Source organism: Vicia villosa, linkage group LG7 (assembly GCF_029867415.1).
Source record: "Vicia villosa cultivar HV-30 ecotype Madison, WI linkage group LG7, Vvil1.0, whole genome shotgun sequence".
NCBI lineage: Eukaryota > Viridiplantae > Streptophyta > Magnoliopsida > Fabales > Fabaceae > Vicia > Vicia villosa.
Window position 1 is genome coordinate 18,865,695 of NC_081186.1, and position 21,990 is coordinate 18,887,684.

The window sequence follows — 21,990 nt, forward strand, 5'->3', positions numbered from 1 at the left end:
CTTAATATGAGGCAGCCGAGATGGTTAGAGTATATTTTTTAAGGATTATGATTTTGGTTTGAATTACCATCCTGGTAAGGAAAATGTTGTGCTAATGGTGCGAGAATTGGATTTGATTGAACAATTCTGAGATTTGAGTTGGTATGCAAAGGTATTCCTAATAGTGTTAGATTGCGTATGCTAAAGCTGACTAGTGATATTCTTGACGAGATTAGAGGAGGTCAGACAACTGATGTTGAGTTGATCGATAAGATGACTTTAATTACAGAGGTAAAGGTGGTGAATTCAGAATCGACGAGCATAGTATAATGTGGTTTGGTGATCGGGTTTGTGTTCCTGATGTTTTTGGAGCTTTGAAAGAATATTCTAGAAGAAGATACCGCAACGGATTATTGGACTTTGACGGTGTTAATGAGTTAAGTGCAAACTCAGAAAGGACACTATTATTTAGTAACGACAGTTTATGCTTAAATATGGTTGTCGGCTATCTATTGACAAATTGAGGACTTGATCACCCTTAATCTCTTGTTGATAGTAGACGAAATCATATGGATGGGATGAAATTGTTGTTACCTTAATGGTATAAGATGTGGTGAATGCTAAGCCGTGAGAATAATCACTCACCATGTTGTGTGATCATATGAAGAAGTGAATATGAAAGGGTGCAACATATAGGACGGTGACTTAAGACGGGTAATCGAAGTCGCACAGCGAAAGTGTGATGTAGAGTGGTGTTATGAGTACTACTCGTGGGCAGTGAGGAATTAATATGTCGGAAGCCTACGTAGAGAATATGTGTTGATCTATATGTTGGATTTAGAATCTCATGGATGTAAGGATGTCGTGCCGAAGGATTAGAACCCTTTTGAATAATTGTCGAAATGATGAATATGTTATTATGGTTGTACGTAGTTAACGAGTATGTATTCGGCGAAGTTAAGATGATGAGTTGATACTATATGATGCTATAATAATCTTATGTTGTTGTAAGGTGTTATTGTAGATTCCAGATGTAATAGGGAATTATACTCTATGAAGGACAAAGTTGATTCAATCCTTAGAGAAGGGCGAGACTCAGTTCGAGCTATTTTGTAAGCAATGGTATATTGAGGCTGATGAGTGTGATTATGATTACTTGTGTGTACTCGTTCTGATGGTTAGGATGTTTAAATGGAGAAAGTAAATCAAGGATTTGTTTTTGGATGCGAGCAAGCATTGCTGAGTGGTAAATTAGTACCATGGATGGTAAAGAATGATTCTTAAACGAATGAGTAAAGAGAGCCATGTTTGGGTAAAACTCGAGAATCTAATTGGTAATGATGGTTGTAACGAGTAATCAGAATAGTGCAACAAAAGCGGAATGTAAATGTGTTGGGTAATTGCTAGTGTGACTTGAGAGGAGTCAGATAATTGAAATTCAATGGTATAGGAATATGATTATTGAGTTTCTTGAAGGAAGCGGTCGGTCAAAAGTTTAAGTATTACTTTATCTCTCAAATGGAAGAGTGTGTCTAAGGTTGGTACGTGGGTAGATGGAATCCATTGCTGCAGTGTTGATCAGTTGTGATCATACCATGGATTGTGTAATTGTATTATTCAGTTATTGAGCATATTGTATGGATCGCACCTCGATGTTTCATTACCGTTAACCTTTGGAGATATAGCGAGTGGTATACCTTGGGATGGTCAAATGCGACGTAAGAGCTGAGATTGAATGCAAGAGACGTGCTTATGTTGGTTATGTCAGATGAATTTTGAGGTTCGACTAAGAAAGTGTTAACTGGGAACGGGAGAGTCGGATGAAGGACTCTTATCCGGAACTCTTCACTTGAGGTATGTTTTCGAGGGCGAAAACTCTTTTAGTGGGGGAGAGTTGTAACACCCCGAAAATTATTTCTAATTATTTAATTTAAGTAGGAAAATTATTTAATTGGAATAAGTGATTTTATGAGGAATATTGAGAAATATTGGAAAATAATTATTGGGTTGTGTTGTGGTTAGTGAGAAAGGGAGGTGTTAACTTGTTAGGCCCATTAAACAAAGTTATTCTATTTCTCATAAAATAGAAGGAAATTGTGGAAGAGGAGGGTTACAGCAATTGGGAGAAGATAAAGAACGTGAAAATAACTAAAGAGCTTTGGAAAGGGGAAGACCGAAGATCAAACCTAAGGTAAGGGGGACTCTTCCTTTTAGTATCTCTTATGTGGTCTTAGGTAATAGGTAGATTGATGTATGGTTTGGTTCAATTAGACATTGGGATTGTTAGGTTAGGGTGTTATAATTTGGATTGAATTGATGATAATTGTGTGAACTATTTGGTTAATAATACGTTTAAATGATGTTTTGTGGTGTATGATTGAATATATGATGTTTGTATGCTTGTATATGATGTCTGGAATCGTTTTTGGGTGAAAAGGGTGTGAAATCGCAGGTCTGTCGCAGACCTGAGAATTGGTAAAATCGCAGGTCCGCTGAGCGGAGGACCCTACCTGGTTAGCTTCTGTCTAACGTCGCTAGAGGTCCGCTGAGCGGAGGTCAGAAGGAATTCGCTTCTGTCTTGCATCGCTGAGCGAACCTTGCTGAACGAGAATTTTTCTAAAACTTAAAATAGCGTATCTTTTGATCCGTGAATCCTTTCTTAGTGCCGTTTTGGGCATTGTGAAAGTAATTGAATGTTTTATATGATGAACGATGAATATGAGCAGTGGCCGACTTTATTTCTTTAAAACTTGATTTAATTACTTGATGAGAATTGAACATTGTGTGCATATGAGATGGGTGTGACAATGTATTTGATGTGATGATGAATTGGCTGTGACTATTATTATGATTGTGATGAATGCATGGATATTTGAATGATATTGAAAACATGTACATACTTATTCGGTGATGTAATGTTGAGATGAGTTGTTCATCGTGATTCGGTGATGTTTCTAAGTATGTTATGTGTGTTTCATTCATTCATATGCATTTGATGATGGATCCCGTTGATGAGTGGATCGTTAGTGGCTAATTCCCATTGTGTGGAGATTAGTAAGCAGTCATCGTGTGCCCATGAGGGTGTGAGCGATGAGGTTAGTCGTGTGCCCATGTGGGGTGTGAGCGATTTGAAGGGTAGTATCATAGAGAGAAGTCCTGTGAATGTGATTCACAAATTTTGGTACCACATGCATAGTGTCAGTTGTGTCATATGCATTTTGTCATAACATGATTGTATGGATTTCTGTGTTTTGTGTTGTAATCTATTATTGTGTGAAGTGATGAATAATAGATGTGAATCTGAATATGTATAATTGGGTGAACGGTATATTATGATGCTTATTGCTTATAAATTGCATAATATTTACTAATTGAGAATGAGACTCACCCTTACATTGTTGTCATTTTCAGATTGAGGAGTAGCGGCATTAGTGCTCGGTGAGGATGACTTGTAGAGTTTATCCGTTTATGTTAGGTCGTGTCGGTCATGCTCTGATCTTGTAACACTGGGGGACGATAGTTATAGAGTTTTATGAGATTACTCTATTTTATTTGGTGTTGGATTATATTTCCATTTAGTTCTATATCGATGATGTTTCTTATTCCGTTGTGATAAACATGATTGTGTTTTTGGTAAATCGTTTCCTAATGAAGCGTGACTTGACCATGGTTGGTTTATTTATTTTAAATAATTGTGGCACCCTTGTGTTTATGTTTTTACTCTGATATATTTATTTAAATTGCCGCGGGGTTTAGAAGGGTGTTACAGAAGCAATTGCCGCTAATGAGCATATTGAGTTGTATGATCGCACAATGAACCAACCAGAAGGAAAAATTGATTTAAAGCTTGCAGATCAGGTTGTTAAAATGGAAGACCAGATTGCGGCTGAGGTAGAAAGAAGACTAAAGAAGATGAATATTGGAGAGCAGAAAATAGCACAGGTTGAGCCAGTCACATCAGTTATGTGTGAAATATATGGCGGGCCACATTTTTCTATGCATTGTGTGGAAACGCAGGAACAGGTGGAACAGATTCATATGTTGAGGCAGAACAATCCGTACGCCAACACATATAATCCAGGATGGAAAAATCATCCTAATTTCGCATGGAAAGACCAACAAGGCAATATTCAAAAGCAAGGACCCAACCATTATCAACCTCAAGCTCAGCCACAACAATACAGGCCTCCACAACAACCACCATACCAGCAACAATTTCAACATCATCCACAACAGTTCTAAACTCAAGGTCAACAACAGTTTCAACAACAGGTACCGAGGAAAGCAGATTGGGAGATCGCTATTGAAAAAATGGTAGCTCAAAACTCTCAATTCCAGGAAGAAACTAGAAACAATCTGAGGAACACCGGAGCTTCAATCAAATATCTGGAAATTCAGAGTCAGATTGCGCAACAAATGACAAACTCTCAACCATAGGGCGCTCTACCAAGTGCTACGGTTACTAATCCTAGAGATAATAATCATATGAACACTGTGACAACAAGAAGCAATAAGTTGAAAGAAATACCCAAGAAGAATTCTGAAGAAGAAGAGCTGGTGATTGAAGTTGATCTAGAGATTAAAGAAAATGAGGTTGCAAGTGAAGAGGTTACTTGTGACAAAAGTGTGGTAAAAGAAAAAGTAATTGCACCAAAACCGGCAGTCAAACTCCCTTTCCCCACAAGAAATAAGAAGAAGGGACAACATGAGAAAAACTTTGAGAAGTTCTTGGAGATGTTCAAGAAACTTGAGCTGAACATTCCTTTCTTGGAGGCACTTGAGCAAATGCCTACCTATGCGAAGTTCATGAAAGACATCATTTCAAAGAAGCGGACCATAGAGAATGACCCGATTATTCTAACTGAAACTTGTAGTGCTATTTTGCAGGGCATGAAGATCCCGGTTAAAAAGAAAGATCGAGGTTCGGTGACTATTCCATGTACCATCGGGGATAGGTCTTTCAAGAAAGCCCTTATCAATTTGGGAGCAAGTGTAAGTCCTATGCCATTATCCATTTACAAGAGACTGGGAATAGGTAAAGTGCAAGATACAAGAATGACACTTCAATTTGCTGACCAATCGGTGAAAAGACCCTATGGGGTAGTAGAAGATGTGCTAGTGAAGATTGACAAGTTCGTCTTCCCGGTAGATTTTGTCATTCTAGAGATGCCTGAAGATGAAGAGATACCAATCATTTTGGGAAGACCATTTTTAGAGACGGGGAGATGCTTGATCGATATAGAAGAAGGTACGATGACTTTGAAAGTTTATGATGAAGAGCTAAATATTGATATGCGAAACACCATGAAGCACAAAGATGACATTTCCACAAGTCAACATATTGAGGTAATTGATCAAATTTGTGATGAAGAAAATTCCTTGATAACACAAAGGTTACCTTTGGAAAGAGTTTTGAGTTTATCAATCTTTTGATGAAAAAGATAGTGAAGTTTTAGCCATGATGGAAACAACATCATTTGTCAAAAATTCTCGCCACAACCGATGGGAAGAGCTAAGGCAACCGTTAGTGGAGGGAAATAAAGATGAACCAAAGAAGGGGGCTGAATTGAAACAACTACCGGATTATCTCAAATATTTTTTCCTAGACACCGAAAGTAGATGTCCGGCTATCATAAGTTCCCACCTTGAAATTTTCCAAAAGAACAAGCTGGTTGAAGTCTTGAAAAAGCATAAAAGTGCCATGGGATGGTAAATTGAAGATTTAAAAGGGATTAGTCCTACACTTTGCATGCACAAAATTCTCATGGAAGATGATCAAAAACCAGTAGTACAACCTCAAAGGCGATTAAATGCTACGATGAAAGAAGTTGTCAGAAAGGAAGTGGTAAAACTGTTAGATGCAGGGATGATCTATCCTATATCAGATAGTGCTTGGGTGAGTCATGTTCATGTTGTACCAAAGAAGGGAGGAACTACGGTGATAAAGAATGAAAAAATGAGTTAATCCCTACAAGGACGGTCACAGGATGGAGAGTTTGCATAGATTACAGGAGGTTAAATTTGGCAACAAGGAAGGATCATTTCCCACTACCTTTCATTGATCAAATGCTGGAGAGGTTAGTTGGTCATGACTACTATTGTTTCCTCAATGGGTATTCGGGGTATAATCAGATAGCGGTGCACCAGAAGACCAACAGAAGACAACTTTTACTTTCCTGTTTGGTATTTTTGCCTACAAAAGGATGCCATTCGGACTATGTAATTCGCCTGCTACTTTTCAAAGATGCATGCAAGCTATCTTTGATGATATGCTTGAAAAGCATATGGAGGTGTTCATGGACGATTTCTCGGTTTTTGGTAAGTCTTTTGATAATTGTTTAACTAACCTTGCTCTTGTGTTAGAAAGATGCCAGCATAACAACTTGATCCTTAATTGGGAGAAATGCCACTTCATGGTGCGTGAAGGTATAGTGCTGAGCCACAAAATTTCTCACAAAGGAATAGAAGTGGACCAAGCAAAGATTGAAGTCATAGCAAAGCTACCTCCACCGATGAATGAAAAAGGTATTCGAAGTTTCTTAGGGCACGCGGGTTTCTACCGCAGGTTCATAAGAGACTTTTCTAAGATAGAAAAACCTTTAACTACTCTCCTGGTTAAGGATAAGGCTTTTGTCTTTGATAGTGAGTGTGTCGTGGAATTTGAAACAATCAAGAAAAAATTAGTATCGGCACCAATTGTTGTGGCCCTAGATTGGTCTCTACCTTTTGAGATCATGTGTGATGCTACTGATATTGCAATCGAGGCAGTTCTAGGACAGCGTAGAGAAAAATTATTGCATGTTATCTACTATGCTAGTCACGTCTTGAACCCTGCGCAGGTGAACTATGCTACCACCGAAAAAGAGTTGTTAGCCGTTGTCTATGCCTTTGACAAATTCAGGCAATATCTATTGGGTTCCAGAGTCATTGTTTATACTGACCATGCTGCTTTGAAGTATCTTTTTGCTAAATAGGACTCTAAGCCAAGACTTCTGAGATGGATTTTACTCCTTCAGAAGTTTGATGTTGAAATTCGTGACAAGAAAGGGTGTGAAAACACTGTAGCTGATCATCTTTCTCGAATGTCACCGATCGAGGAAACTGAAGAAACACGTCCAATAAAGGATGAGTTCGCCGATGAACAAATCCTCGCTGTTATTGGTGTACCTTGGTTCGCCGATTATGCGAACTATCTGGTAGGTGGTATCATCCCTGACAATTTTGATTATAACCGAAAGAAAATGTTTTTGCATGATTGCAGATTTTACTGCTGGGATGATCCATTCTTGTACAATAAGGGAATAGATGGATTGGTTAGAAGATGTGTGCCAGAGGAAGAACAAAGGGACGTACTAAAAGCATGTCATGACTCCGATTATGGAGGACATTTCAGTGGTGATAGAACTGCAGCAAAAGTCCTACAATCCGGATTATACTGGCCTACTTTATTCAAAGATGCTCAAGGCATTGTGAAAGAATGCGACAGGTGTCAAAGAACGGGCAATATCTCCAAGAGAAATCAGATGCCTCAGAAGGGTATACTTGAAGTTGAATTTTTTTATGTATGGGGCATTGATTTCATGGGACCATTCCCACCATCATTTGGAAAGAAATACATCCTTGTAGTTGTTGACTACGTCTCGAAGTGGGTGGAAGCAGTAGCTCTACCTACAAATGATGCTAGGGTAGTAGTAAATTTCCTCAAGAGCAACATTTTCTCAAGATTTGGGGTACCAAGAGCACTCATAAGCGATGAAGGCACCCACTTCTTGAACAAGTTGATGGAGAATCTGTTGAAGAAATACAATCTGAAGCACAAGATTGCCACTCCATATCATCCTCAAACGAGTGGGCAGGTTGAAGTGTCGAATAGACAAATAAAACAGATCCTGGAGAAGACAGTGAATGCTTCAAGAAAAGATTGGTTAGTTAAATTGGATGATGCACTATGGGCATACCGAACCGCGTTCAAAACCCCAATCGGTATGTCTCCCTACCGATTAGTCTATGGTAAAGCTGGCCATCTTCCTCTTGAACTCGAACACAAAGCTTTTTGGGCGACCAAATTTTTAAACTATGATCTAATAAAAGCCGACGAATCTCGAATTCTTCAACTCCACGAGCTCGAAGAATTCCGCCATTAAGCTTACGAGAATGCCAAGGTATACAAAGAGCAAACGCGGAGATGGCATGATCAAAGGATACAAAAAAAAGACTTTTGGGAAGGTCAACAAGTTCTATTGTTCAATTCTAGGTTGAAGCTGTTTCCTGGGAAATTAAAGTCAAGGTGGTCTAGTCCGTTTGTTGTGCATAAGGTATCTCCGCATGGGGCGATAAACATTATAAATCCAACAAATGGGGATATTTTCAAAGTTAATGGACAAAGACTGAAACCCTATTACACGGGCCAAGAACTGGGGTTGATTGATCAGATTTGTCTCAGCAATTGAGAAGGATGATCGTCGAGCTAGACGATGTTAAACGAAGCGCTTCGTGGGAGGCAACCCACGTATTGTATTTTAACTTTTTGTTTCTTTGTTTTGTTAAGTTCTTTTTGCAGGCAGCGGTGGCGGATTTAGAGAGGCGAAGTCATCAATACCACGGAAGAAGGGAGGACATTTAAAAGGAAACGGGAAGTTTTAATGCTAAAGACAGATGAACAACACGGGCACCCGTGTAAATCAACACGGTCCGTGTTGAATGCAAGACAAAAATGTGTGAATTGGATGTTTGGAGGCAAGGCAGAACATCTACACGGGCGCCCGTGCTGATCAACATAGCCCGTGTTGATTGTTGCGATTGAGTGTTGTTTTTGATGCGAGACCAGAACGGGCACACGGCCACCTGTGTTGATGTACACGGGCCGTGTAGATCCTGCGCTACAATTTTTTCAATTTTCCTTCATTAGTGGGGTGGACCCCACATGTGATAAAATCTCCATCAACCACTAAAAAGCCACTTTTCTGATTTTCTCTTCATCTCTAACCTCTCTCTTTCTCAAGAAAACCTAAAACTCCATAGCCTCCACCTCACAAAACTCTCTTCTCCACCACTCACCATCCATCAAAACCCCATCTACCTTTCACCAAAAGTGTTCTACTTGTTATTCCCTACACATTGACGGTCAAGATTTTCGTTTTTGTTCTTTGTTATTTTCAACTATTTTTTTTGCTAGGTACTCCAAATGGGACCAAAGAGGGTTGACAAAGGCAAGGCACCGGCCGAATCATTCAGGCCACGGCAGCGAGCACGACGAATCCCTAATGCCCATGGCATCTTGATCGAAAAACCAATGCACCATAAGAGGTATGAGGTAATGGTAAAGAGAAAACTTATCCCTACTAGATACATGTGTGATGAAACCTTAGACAAGTTAGGTTTAAAAGAATAAATTCATCGCATGTTCAATAATTTAGGGATGTTAAATTTATGAAAATTGAAGCACCGACGTATGAACGTATAACACTTAAGTTTTTTAGCATTGTTGAGTTTGACAAAAGAAACAGGTGGGATGGCACTGAGACGATTTTTTCTGGTGATCTATCCTTCCGGATGTTTGATACGGACTACACTGTGACGGTGGAAGAAATTGAGGAAATTCTGAAACTTCCGACATCTGGTCCGGGAGCCCCCCCCCCCCCCCCCCCTAACACCTTTGCAGCTGCAGATTTTTGGTTGGCCATCACAGGTAAACCGGGTTATAGCCCAAGTTTGGGCATAGCTTTGGGTATTCATAACCCTTGTTTCAGGTATGCCCAGAAGGGCCTTGCCTATACCCCGTTCGGCCGAGGAGATAGCACCGGAGTCGCAGCAAAGCGAGAACTCTTTTTCTTGTACTGCATGGTCCATAGTGAGCCGGTGAATGCAGCAGCCTTTGCCGCTAATCATTTGAAACAAGTTGGTTACGCAAGTACATGTGAGATCTCGGTGGGTGGCATGATCACTCAGATAGCCGAATACTTGGGTTTTAGTGCTATTCTGATGGAAGAACCTATAGTAGCAGGTAAGACTAAGATTGACATGACCACTCTTGTCAATCAACAAATGATTGAGGTACATCCGGATTTTTATTATGTGTTAGTCAAGAATCAACCTGTACTTTGTCTACCCGCTCCGGGTCTGATTAGTGTGAGCAATGTCGCAAATTGGCTTTATGCAACTAATGCTATACCTTTAGGGGATAGTCCCCCTCATGACCATAATTTTGCAGAGAATGTTAATATGGAGGATGATATTCCGGAAGATGAGCCATTTGTTCCACCTCCACAGGAATCAACCCAACAAGGTGCGGGGTCATCTTCTATGTCCCAGGACCAATGGGGGTGGGTTCAGTCTGAGATGGGTTACTTCCGAACGGAGCAAACAAGACAAGGGGTGGAACTGTTTCGACAAGGGACGGTTATCAATGACATGCAAGCCATGATGCAGCGTTTGATGTTGCACTTCCCTCAAGACCCTCCGCCTCCTCCACCGCAGTAAAGGTTGTGAGTCCCCTTTGTACTTGGGCTAAAACATTGCGGTCAATCTTTAGTTTAGATGTGGGGGGGTTCTCTCTTTTGCTAATTTTTTCTGTTCATTTTATTTCATGCATTGTCTTTATTGTCTTTTCATTTTGTTTAACATCATTTCTCATTTTTGTTGGTTTACCATTGTGTTACAGATTGAAAATATTTGTTGAATGAAAGAATTTGGGGCTGATAGTGAGTGGATGAAAGATGCTCCCCATACTTGATTTTATGAGACACCCCAGAAGTTGACACAACCATCTTAAGAGAAAAGTAAAGCTTGGACGCAATTTGGTCACACTTGACCGAAATGGTTGCATGGTATACCCGAGTCGGAGAAGAAACCACATGACACGGAGAGGCTGCAGAGCTTGTGGACTTAACCAACATGGTAATGATACAAAAGCCAAATACCAAAATATCATCATGAGATTTCAGTCAGGTATCATTCGCTCACTCTGATTTTGCGTATGTTCTATTGACATAACACAACATGAAAACACACACTGAGGCACGTTGTTTGTTTAACCCTTAGCCTTTATAACCATCCTTTGCATCATGTTTATCCCTTGTGAACCCTGTTGATCCTTAGCCTTTTTGTTTGAAATAAACCCTTGTTTAAATCTGTAAACATTCACCTCCTACCCTCGTTCGGCATGATTGATGTAAGTAATAAAGTGTCCAAAAAGCTAAGTTTATGGTGGTAAGCCTATGAGAAAAGGAAGTGCAGAAAAAGAAATAAGAAAAGTAAAGAAAATGAGAAGGATGCAAATATCCTATATAAAAAAAAAGAAGAAAAAAGCACTTGCCGCGAAAGACTCGAACATGATAATAGAAACATCGAGTAAAGAAGAGTCAAAGTTGAATAAACCCCAAGTTACGAGTGAGACATATAAAAAAAAAAAGAAACAACATGAATGTCGTGTCCTAATCCTCTTTATTACACATTTGTTTGTCTATCCTACCATATCTAAACCCCGTTACAACCAAAAAGACCTCATAAGTGTGTGGAATCTAATTGTGTAGTGAAGATAGAACACATTCAAAATTAAGAGTAAATGTTGCATACCTTGTACTGTGAGTGCAAACACTTTAACCCGAGGGATCTGGTGAGATTGTGAAAAAGTTTGCAGGTAAAATAGTCCTCTGATGTGAAAGTGTGGTAGATGATTTGATTCGGGAAGCCAGAAGCCGGTTCGGACAGGAAGAGGGCGAGTTGCAAAAGACATAGGCTGTGTTGTGGAAAGAATAAATCCGTGTGTGACCTCTATTAGTCTCAATACATCACTTGAGGACAAGCAATGAGATAAGTTTGGGGTTGTGATCGGTCATCATTTCTATGTAAGTTTCGGTCTTTCATCCGGCAAAAATTCATCAATTCGGTAACACAGTTGGTTGTTTTTATTGCTTTTAAGTTAAGTTTATCTTAATTAGTAATTCATAGTATTTCATTGCATTTTGGTAGTGATTTTGTCAAAAGACCCGGTTTATGCCTGCGTGTAGTATTGTTAGTGTATCAGATTGATGCCGGTGAGCAAGGAAATAATAGTCAGACTATAGAGATGGTGGAAGGCAAAAAGATGGGAGTTTGTGAAGAATCAGAAGGTTAACATGGGCACCCGTGTAAGTTAACACAGCCCATGTTGAAGGCTTAAGGAAGGAAGTCAAAAAGAGCCAAGTCAGTGAATCAACACGGCCGCCCGTGTAAATCAACACGGCCCGTGTTGATGTGTCTGGAGCAGGAAATTTCAACCACTTAAGTCAGGAGATCTACACGGGTACCCGTGTGAATCTACACGGCCCGTGTAGATGGTTACGCAGAAAACTTCCATTTTGTGATCTTTTACCAGTTGTCCGGTCATTAAGGGAATTTTGGACTTTGTGCTGAGACTAATCTGAAACTACTTAAACAAAGTTGTGAAAGGGGAGTAGGGTACTTTTTGACATCATGCGATAGAATTCTAGAGAGAGGAGAAGATAGCTTCATCAAGGGTTTCGGAGACAGAGAGATTCAACGGTGGACACCATTGAAGATCAAAGTTCCCACTCATCTTTGTAATGTCTAAACTCTTTGATTTGTGTTTCTTGAATATTATGAGAGGATAAACCCCCCAATGCTAGGGGGTGTCCCTGATTTGATTTGTAATAACTCTGGATTTCGCATTTCGTTAATCAAATGTTTGTATTATTCAATTCGATTGTATAATGTTTTTAATGCTGTCTTTATCGGATCAATAAGGATTTTTCTATGGTTAACAATTTGTAGGACTACGATTGTTAAGGTTTGTATACAATTGAACCGTATAGTTATCACCTAGGACTAGGGATACCGTATGGTTATTTAGAAATTCTTGATTAATCAAAGATTTGGTTTTCTCCTATGTCTCTAAGGACTTAGGTAATAGGATTATAACCAAAAGGTTTTCACTAAGGACTTAGGGAAAACATCCTTAAGAATAAATAATTGAATTGTATGAACTTGTTAAAGAGATCTTAATCCAGAGGAGTTATAGAGTAAATCACACACCTTACCTTGGCATTTTTCTCATATTATAAAAAGCTCAATTTTAATTTCAGCTTATTTGTATTATTTCAACTTATTTCATTGATAATCAAAAGCACCCTTATGCTCTTTTGTTTAATTGACTCATTATAATAACTTATATTTCCTAAGCAGTCCTCGAGATCGATACTTGGGGTAAACCCATTATAACTATATCGGTGAAAATAGTACACTTGCTATTTCTCCGATCAGTAACAACAAAATAAGTGAAGCGATAATATGTAACGATAAAACACAATCAAACAAATAGCTAATAAACTTAATCATCAAAACTTTATGCATTCAAAACAAACATGAACCAGATGAAAGAAAAGCTTATTCGTTAAAAATGGTATGGAAAAGTTATGCATAAACAGCAAATGAAAACTTGTATCATGATAGCCATAAGCCCATAACTCTCAATATAGATGTCTACATCACTGTACTGCCCTTGATATGTTAATTCCACATTCTTACTCGTGTCAAACAACTTGTTATCCACCTTAAAGTGCACCATAACCTCTTCACATTGCTTCACCAGTGGCATCACAGTAAGGAAAATGGAAAAAAATTAAATTCTATACCTTTTAAATATAATGGAATTTATATTTACAATGAAACTGAATGTATGCTTTCCGATTCTATGAAACTCCGATTTGTGAAGTGTTGTTCCTTTTTTATTTGTCCACCAAAGACTTCAAACTTGCAACAGAGAGCGGTTGAGAATCATGTATCTACAACAAAATAACAATCTTAAATAAATTATATTACAACATATGGTTGGTCAGTTAAAGAAGGGCAAGCTCCATTCGCATCATTTATACTTAAGATATATGATATTTCATTCATTCGAAACCATACCAAAGACAAAAGAAGTTTATCATTGAAAAAACTATGGCCATTAAAATTAAAACGGTATCTCTTCTATCCCCCAAACCCTAAGCATCAAATCAAAATCCAGTAGCTGACATGAAGTTGGACCAATCCCAAGGTGCTTCATCTTCATTCGAAGAACTGAAGACTGCATGTTTGGTTACCCTCCTTGTTGTTCGTCTTCTCATCCTCCTTCAGTTTCTTCGTCTTTGAGCAGCCACTATGACTCCATATAGGAGCTGAGCAACTCCCGCTGGCTGACCACGTGGTTGAACAAATGCATCTCCATTTTGATTTCGAGGTCGTTCAATTTGAACACCTGGATAGCCATTTTGATGATGAGGACCTTCAATTTGCAAACCTGCAGCACCCTTATAGCGATTAACAGATAGATTGATTGTTGGTTGTTGTTCCTAATCCATTTTGGTTATACTTGTTCTTGGTCGTTCAAATTTGTGGAATCTGGTATGTAATGTATCTGGTACGGATCGGTGTGAGGACAGTGGAAAAACTAACTGACTCCCATCATGTATATATAATGGTTGTTTGAAAGGCTTTAGAATTTTGGAAAGTGGAAAGGTGCAATTTAATGACATTTGCAATATCTAATGATTATACATTGGAATGTGCAATATTTTGGAAAGTAGAAAGGTGCAATTTAATGACAGATGCAATTTATTGTAAGTTGAAACAAACCACAAAATATCATTAACCATACATATTAATTATATAGAAAATCGATATAAACATAAAATTTATAAACACAATCATTGAAATCAAATTAAACCAAACCTTGTTGCAGCCTGCCTGCCCTTCCCAATTGATGCACTGAAGCATAATGTCTAAAATCAAAACAAACATATGAGTATTGCGATTATCACAAAATCATCACATCAACCACAAAAACCCTAATTACAAATTGAAAACCCTAAATTTAAACAGATAACCAATTATGAACCTTTATTTTCTATCATGTTACGATTCAAAGCCATAAATATCACCATTTCTAGAAACTCAATCAACAAACAGCAACAAATTGATGAAACAAAGGATGGTGAAATCAATACCTAGAAACTTGCTTCATTTTAGCCGTAACTGCCTCATTTTTCAAGTTGTTGAACCTTGAACCACTAACCTGTGAAGTAGCAGGTTTTATGTTATGAGATAGAACAACTGAAGTCAAAGCCAATTTTACTGAAGTCAACTGCAAGAACAAGAATATTTTGAAAGCAAGAATAGAGGACACGAGGATATACCCTCTACAGAAAGTATCGACTTTGCACCCAAAGTCTATGTAGCACAGTGATATCTTGTAATATTGTTTTTTAGATTCTGCCAGCATCCCAATTCACGCATCATAGTTTGCACATGTCCATCCATGAGCAGTAGAGGAACTATCCCAAGAAAACTTATAGATCTCCCATCCTAATACAATACAAACGCATGATTTAACATTTACTTATATATACAAAATTTGAAAACACTTATTATACACATTTAAGAATAACAAACCTGTAGTTTAGCAAGTATTTCATTAAAAGCTGTCACAGCAGAATCGATAAACTTAAAGGGAAAAATATGGAGGACACTATTCACTGAACCTTTAGTCATGAACAAAGACCACGGGTAATCACCCTAAAACAATGGTTTTTCATGTTCCTGAAGGTTACAGGAGGACTTTTCGTGTAAGAAACAAACCACTACTTTGATGAATCAGTTTTTTCTATGACTAATCTCACTTTCAATATCACGCACTATCAATCCAACTAAATAACATAAAAAAAATGGTTTTGGTAAGAAAAACCAAGACCCTAACCACAAAATCATCATATCAACCATAATCACAAAACCCTAACCGCAAAATCAAAACCCCAAATTTAAACAGAAATCCAAAAGCACGTGATAACTGTATCGGTATCGTTTTGGGAAGCATAATGAATTTTAAATCGCGTTAAAGAAAAAACATAGACCTGAAATCAGGTAAGCGAAGGATGAGGACCGATTCTCCATAAATATCTCCATTTGAGATCTCCCCCAAGCAGAGTATATGGCTGATGTTCTCGCAGAATTTCTGGCATAACCCCTGTAATGCCCATTATTTTTTTTTAATTATTTATCTGCTTTATTATGAATTATTTGGTGAAATTAGGATTTATTAGTATTTATGCAGTTATATTATATAGTTGAATAATATTAATAATAATAGAATGTAGAATATTAAATCAATTGGGCCTAAAGATGTGTTAGTATGTTTGTTAGTGAGGGTGTTACAATTGGTATCATAGCAAAATACATTTTTAAGTAATATATAATCTCTTATAAATACTATAATGTGTTTCTAAATACAATATATGTATAAATTGTATAAAATAATACTTGAATATTTATTATAAGAGAGGAACTAATATAATACGATAAAAAAATGTTGATTATATTAATGTATAATATTTAAAAGAGAAAGATTGAATAAAATAAAGATAAAATTTAGTGAACTGTGAAAAATCAATATACTATTTTGAAGTAAGACAATATAAATATTAATATATTTTTGTAAAATTTATAAATATGCGGGCCTAATGGGCTTCCCACGGCTCATATGGGCTAGCCCTAATGGGTAGCGGGCTTTTCAGGGCTGGGCCAAAAAGGCCCTGAAAATATGGGCTCTGATTTTAAGGCCCAAGCCCTATAATTTGTCAGGCCTAGCGGGTCGGCCCATATGGGCTAACCCATTTTGACAGCTCTAATCCAAACCCGTGGAAACAAAAAGCATTAACAGAACCCTAAACATCAAAAGGCAAAAACTGAATCATAAAATGAAAATGCAAGATTCAAAAAACACGATTCTTCATCGAAACCCGTAAAATCAAAAGGCATAAACAAAACCCATAAAATCAAAAGGCATAAACTGAACCCATAAAATCATAAAGCATAATCTTAACCTTAGAAGCATCAATGAATTCATTTTGTTCATCCAATATCTCACTACAAGCTCTATATTGCCTTAAATCTCTACAAATCCAATACTTTCATAACCCAAGATTTAACTTCAAAAACTTCGATTCGTAGATCTTTGTAAATCCTCGCAGAACCTTGTAGTAAGTGTTGAAGAAAATGAAAAGAGAAGAAACAAGAAGAGGAAGAGTGAGGCAGTGCAACAGAGAAGAAAGAAAAAGAGAAAAGCATAAGAGGAAGAGAGAGGCAGCAAAAGAAAGAATGAAGAGGAAGAAGAGAAAGAATTTAAAAAGCAAAAGGAAATTTTGAATTAAAGCTGATATTGGAAAAAGAGAAAAGAGGAATAGAAATTGAATTTGAACCATGTGACATCATCAATTGATTCAAACCTAGCAAGCAAAAACATAAAACAATAACTATTTAGTTGGAATTAAACAATGTGACATTATTAGTTGTAAAACTAGTAATATACCTGTGCGTCCGTACGGGTAAAAATTATTTAGTAGTGTAAAATATATTGTAAATTGAGAGTTATGTTTATGTATATTTAGCTGCAAATTGAAATAAAAATTTTGTGTCTTAAATAAAGGCAATTGTTAATTAAAAAAAGATATTTTGCTGATAATGCCCCGTGAGAAAAATAAAAATTTTGACATTTGAAAATAAGAATTTTGTGTTTTAAATAAAAGTAAATGTTTATTAAAATAAAATATATAGCTGCAAATTGAAAATAAAAATTTTGTGTCTCAAATAAAGGCAATTGTTAATTAAAAAAATATTTTGCTGATAATGCCCCGTAAGAAAAATAAAAATTTAGACATTTGAAAATAAGAATATTGTGTTTTAAATAAAGGTAAATGTTTATTAAAATAAAATATATATTTTGTTGATAGTGGCCCGTGAGAAAAAGAAAATAATTTGACATTTAAAAATATAAATTTTGTTTCTCAAATAAAGACAAATGTTAATTAAAATAAAATAGGTGTGAGAAAAAAAGAAATTTAACTGACAATGATTCGTGAGAAAAGAGAAATTTTGATAATTGAATATAAAAATTTCGTCTAAATTTTAAAAATATATTAATTAATATTTTTAATAATAGTAAATAAATAAAAATGATTTTATATAGTGTAAAATCTATTTAAATATAAATATAAATTTAAAATAAATTATTTAATTGTAAAATGAATAATAATAATACTAATAATTTAAATTTAATTGTATTGAATAATTTTATATAAAAATAAATAAAGAATTTGTAAGATAAAGAAAAAATGGAAATTCTAATGTATGAAAAAAAAATTCATTGTGAAATTCAAACCACAATGATTTTAATGAAGTGGTTTTAGTGAAGAGAGATAAAAACTATTAAGTAAAGTGGAAGTGTGTTGAAATGGGAGAGTGGTGTAAGATGGTTTTAGTGAAAAGAAAATATATTTGTCCATTGGTTTATTACATGTCGCAACTTAAGAAATGATGGAAAAGTTGAAAAAATAAGTTGATTATGAATAGACCATTTTAACCTTTGTGCTTTGTAAATTAAAAAAATAATAATAATAATTTAGGAGGTATGGTGGTATTGCTAGATAGTTGATTTAAGTAAATTTTAGATCAAAATTATCCTTATTTTGTTGAGGTGGCAGAATCATAAGAGAGGACAAAGATGTGTTTTTCAAATATTTTCTTTTCTTATATTATAAATTAAAAAATTCTCTTTGTATTTTAATGCTATAATCCAATAAGAATAAGAAAGAAAGAATACTTGCAACTACTACGACGTAGACATGGCAATAAAACTCAGACCCACGGGTACCCACCCGAACCCGCCCCGAAGTTGACGGGGAAAACCCGCTTTGACTGGGTTTGGGTTCGGGTTTGGGTTTTCCCCGATTAGAAAACATGGGGATGGGTCGGGTAATGGGGACACTAGTACCCACCCCGAACCCGTCCCCGAACCCGCCCCGTTTATTTTAATATGTACATTATTATTTATATTTCATAATTTATATTATTAAATATGTGGCTAATGTTTTAATAATTTGATTTGTATTTATTATTTTAAATATTTGAAATATATGAATGAAATTTTTTGAGATTGTTTTATTTTGTTATTTATAATGTAATTTGATTTTTGAAAAAATAAATATTTTTATTAAAAAAATTGATTTTACGAAATACTTGGTGGCGGGGCGGGGATACCCGAACCCAACCCGAACCCGTTAAGATCGGGTTTGGGTTTTAATTCCCCATCCCCGTTTGGGTTTGGGGCGGGTAACGGGGATTGATTGGGGATTCGGGTTTGGGTTTGAGGGAGGTAAAAACCGTCCCCGACCCGCCCCGTTGCCATGCCTACTACGACGAAGTTAGTGGGAAAAAATTGTGATTTATATTGAATTAGAACGTGTAACTAACTTTAGGTCTTCTTTAAACCTCTATAAGATTATTAAAAAATAACGGAACTACTAAATAGTTATTAAAATGTTAATTAATTTGATTACAAGAAAATAAAATAAAATACTCACTAATTGAAAATAGGCAAGTAATTTAGATCCTTCGAGAAACAGTTACTAGTACAACGGAATATCTCAGCTCTCGGACCTTCTGGACATTTTTCCAGAACCTTCTACTCCCTCCCTTTCTCTTCTTCAAATATAACCACCGCAAACAGAATTTGCAGCATTCATTCTCTACTCTCTTAAACAATCTTCTCTCCCAATTGTAACCCCAATGGCTTCCTCTCTTGCACTCAAGCGATTTTTCTCCTCCGCCCTTCTTTCAAGGTCTCTTCTCCTTCGCCCCGTCGCATCTTCCGCTTGCCGATCTTTCAACACCAACGCCATGCGCCACTACGATCAACACTCCGATGATGACCGTAAAGTTGATGTTGATCGCCGCTCCTTCCCCCGCACTCGCCGCGATGATCTTCTTCTCTCAGGTAGTTGTTATCGCTCTCCCTCTTCTGTTCTGTTGATTTGATTCACTAGAATGTAACCTAACTTTCTTTGGTTATATTGATTGAATTTAGATGTGTTCGATCCGTTTTCTCCACCACGGAGCTTAAGTCAAGTCCTAAACATGGTGGATTTACTGACGGATAATCCAGTCCTTTCTTCTGCTTCGCGTCGCGGTTGGAATGCGAGAGAGACAGAGGATGCTCTGCTTCTCCGTTTGGATATGCCTGGTCTCGGTAAAGAAGATGTCAAGATCTCCGTGGAACAGAACACTCTTACCATTAAAGGTGAAGAAGGAGCTAAAGAAAGTGAAGAAGAGGAGGAAAGTGGTCGTCGATTCTCTAGCAGAATTGATTTACCAGAAAAGCTTTACAAGATTGATGAGATTAAAGCTGAGATGAAAAACGGCGTGCTCAAAGTTATTGTGCCCAAAATGAAGGAACAAGAAAGGAACAATGTCATTAACGTCAAGGTTCATTAGAATAATATCACATTTTACTCCTTTTTCTTTTTGTACAAGCTCATGTATCAAGATTTCAACAGTTTAACTTTTTCTTGTAAGGATCGTTAACTACTTACGGTTGATTACATTTTGTTTTCTCTTTGAAACTGCATGATGAAATTGAAATGAAATCAAATATGCTTCTTTTACACAATATTTTCTCTTCAAAAGAACTTATGTAAATTGACTTGATAATGAAGGACACGGTTATTCTTGAATAAATTTCTTTACTATCTTAGAATCTTGGAATAGTTTAGTTCTTTATTACATAATAAAAATAATAATAATAATAATAACAATAATAATAATAATAATAATAATAATAATAATAATAATAAAAGTTAGACACGTAGTTAGTTGTTTATCATTCACTTAGATACATATTACATAGTATATAGTTGAGGTGTGCTATTTATACACCATTTTTTCTACACTGTATTTTACACCCAGCATGATAACAAAGGAAAATGTATTGGCACATAAATCCAAGTTGAATAAATTATTAAAAATAAATAAAATTGGTATATTTCCAGCATGATAACAAAGGAAAATGTATTGGCACATAAATCCAAGTTGAATAAATTATTAAAAATAAATAAAATTGGTATATTTACTGATATTTATACGGTGTAGTGTAAGTTATAGTGTACATATAACTTTTCTCTATATAGTTATAGTAGTCGTTTACCTTTCACTAGTTAGTTAGGTGGTTATTACTTATTAAACACTCTAAGGTTGTTTTTTTTTTTTTTTAAGAAGCAAAAGTATATTATATATTATAGCACAAGAAATGCTAGAGTTCAGGTGATACAGTACAAAATTAAACCTGTTCAAGACAGCTCCAATACTAAACTTAAAGAACACCAAAATCTTAATACATACTAAAGCACCTTGCTGCAGCTAGATTGAGAAGTAGAGACCAACATAAAGAAAGAAGGTACACCAATACATAACGCCACCACTGATATGCTACTGAATTCCGATGTAAAGACCGATAAATTAAAAGCTTCCAGCATAGATCACCACCTCTGCAGCACCCGAATATGGCTGTCTGTTCGCACGACACACAAACTGCTGAAAACTCCTCGCAAGAAAAGTCACAGTGCATCAACTCTGCAGTACTCGGTTCTCCGCCATGCCGGCCAAAGCTGGGAGTTAACGGGATGGCAACCTCTTAAAGTGACCATGGCAACGTCTGTCCTCTAATTGCTAAAATGATCGACACGCTCTATCGCTGACAGCATAGGCTCTGAAGTAGCAAAACAGATCACCTGCAAAGACATAAAGGAACTGGGCCAGCAGCAAGAGTAGAAACACCAAGACTATCAAAAACATAACACCATAACCACATATGCTAATAAGTCATAAAAAACAGTCCAAAGGATTCGAAATCCATTGGCTTAAGGAAAAGGAGTAGAGTGTAGATTATCTTTTAATTGGCTTCAGCATGGCTGAGCACTGTTGCTATAAAGGTTTGTGATACATTTTAATTTTTATGTGGTATTAATCTACCGTATAAGAAAAAAACACTATGCTCTAAAAATCTCTAAAGTATTTTATTTTATTTACACCAAAAATTGTATTTGTGAAGGTAATTTTTGTCTTAAAGTTGTTGTACCAAATCAATTTAATGCTAATCACTCTTATATTTTTTGATAGGACCAAAGTAATGGCATGATCTTTGAA

General features: G+C 36.5%; 1 protein-coding gene and 1 non-coding gene across 2 annotated transcripts; one reads left to right on the forward strand and one right to left on the reverse strand.

Moving 5' to 3' along the window:
* Nucleotides 1-15,476: 15,476 nt before the first annotated feature.
* Nucleotides 15,477-15,609, reverse strand: LOC131621200 (small nucleolar RNA snoR74). The gene has a single exon (XR_009289525.1). It is a non-coding gene; the product is annotated as a small nucleolar RNA snoR74 (small nucleolar RNA).
* Nucleotides 15,610-19,430: 3,821 nt separating this feature from the next.
* On the forward strand, nt 19,431-20,350 carry LOC131617000 (heat shock 22 kDa protein, mitochondrial-like). Its single transcript, XM_058888399.1, has 2 exons — nt 19,431-19,786; nt 19,877-20,350. Exons 1-2 carry the CDS (start codon nt 19,579-19,581, stop codon nt 20,281-20,283), a joined length of 615 nt encoding a protein of 204 aa, XP_058744382.1. The 5' UTR covers nt 19,431-19,578; the 3' UTR covers nt 20,284-20,350.
* The last annotated feature ends 1,640 nt before the right edge of the window (nt 20,351-21,990 follow it).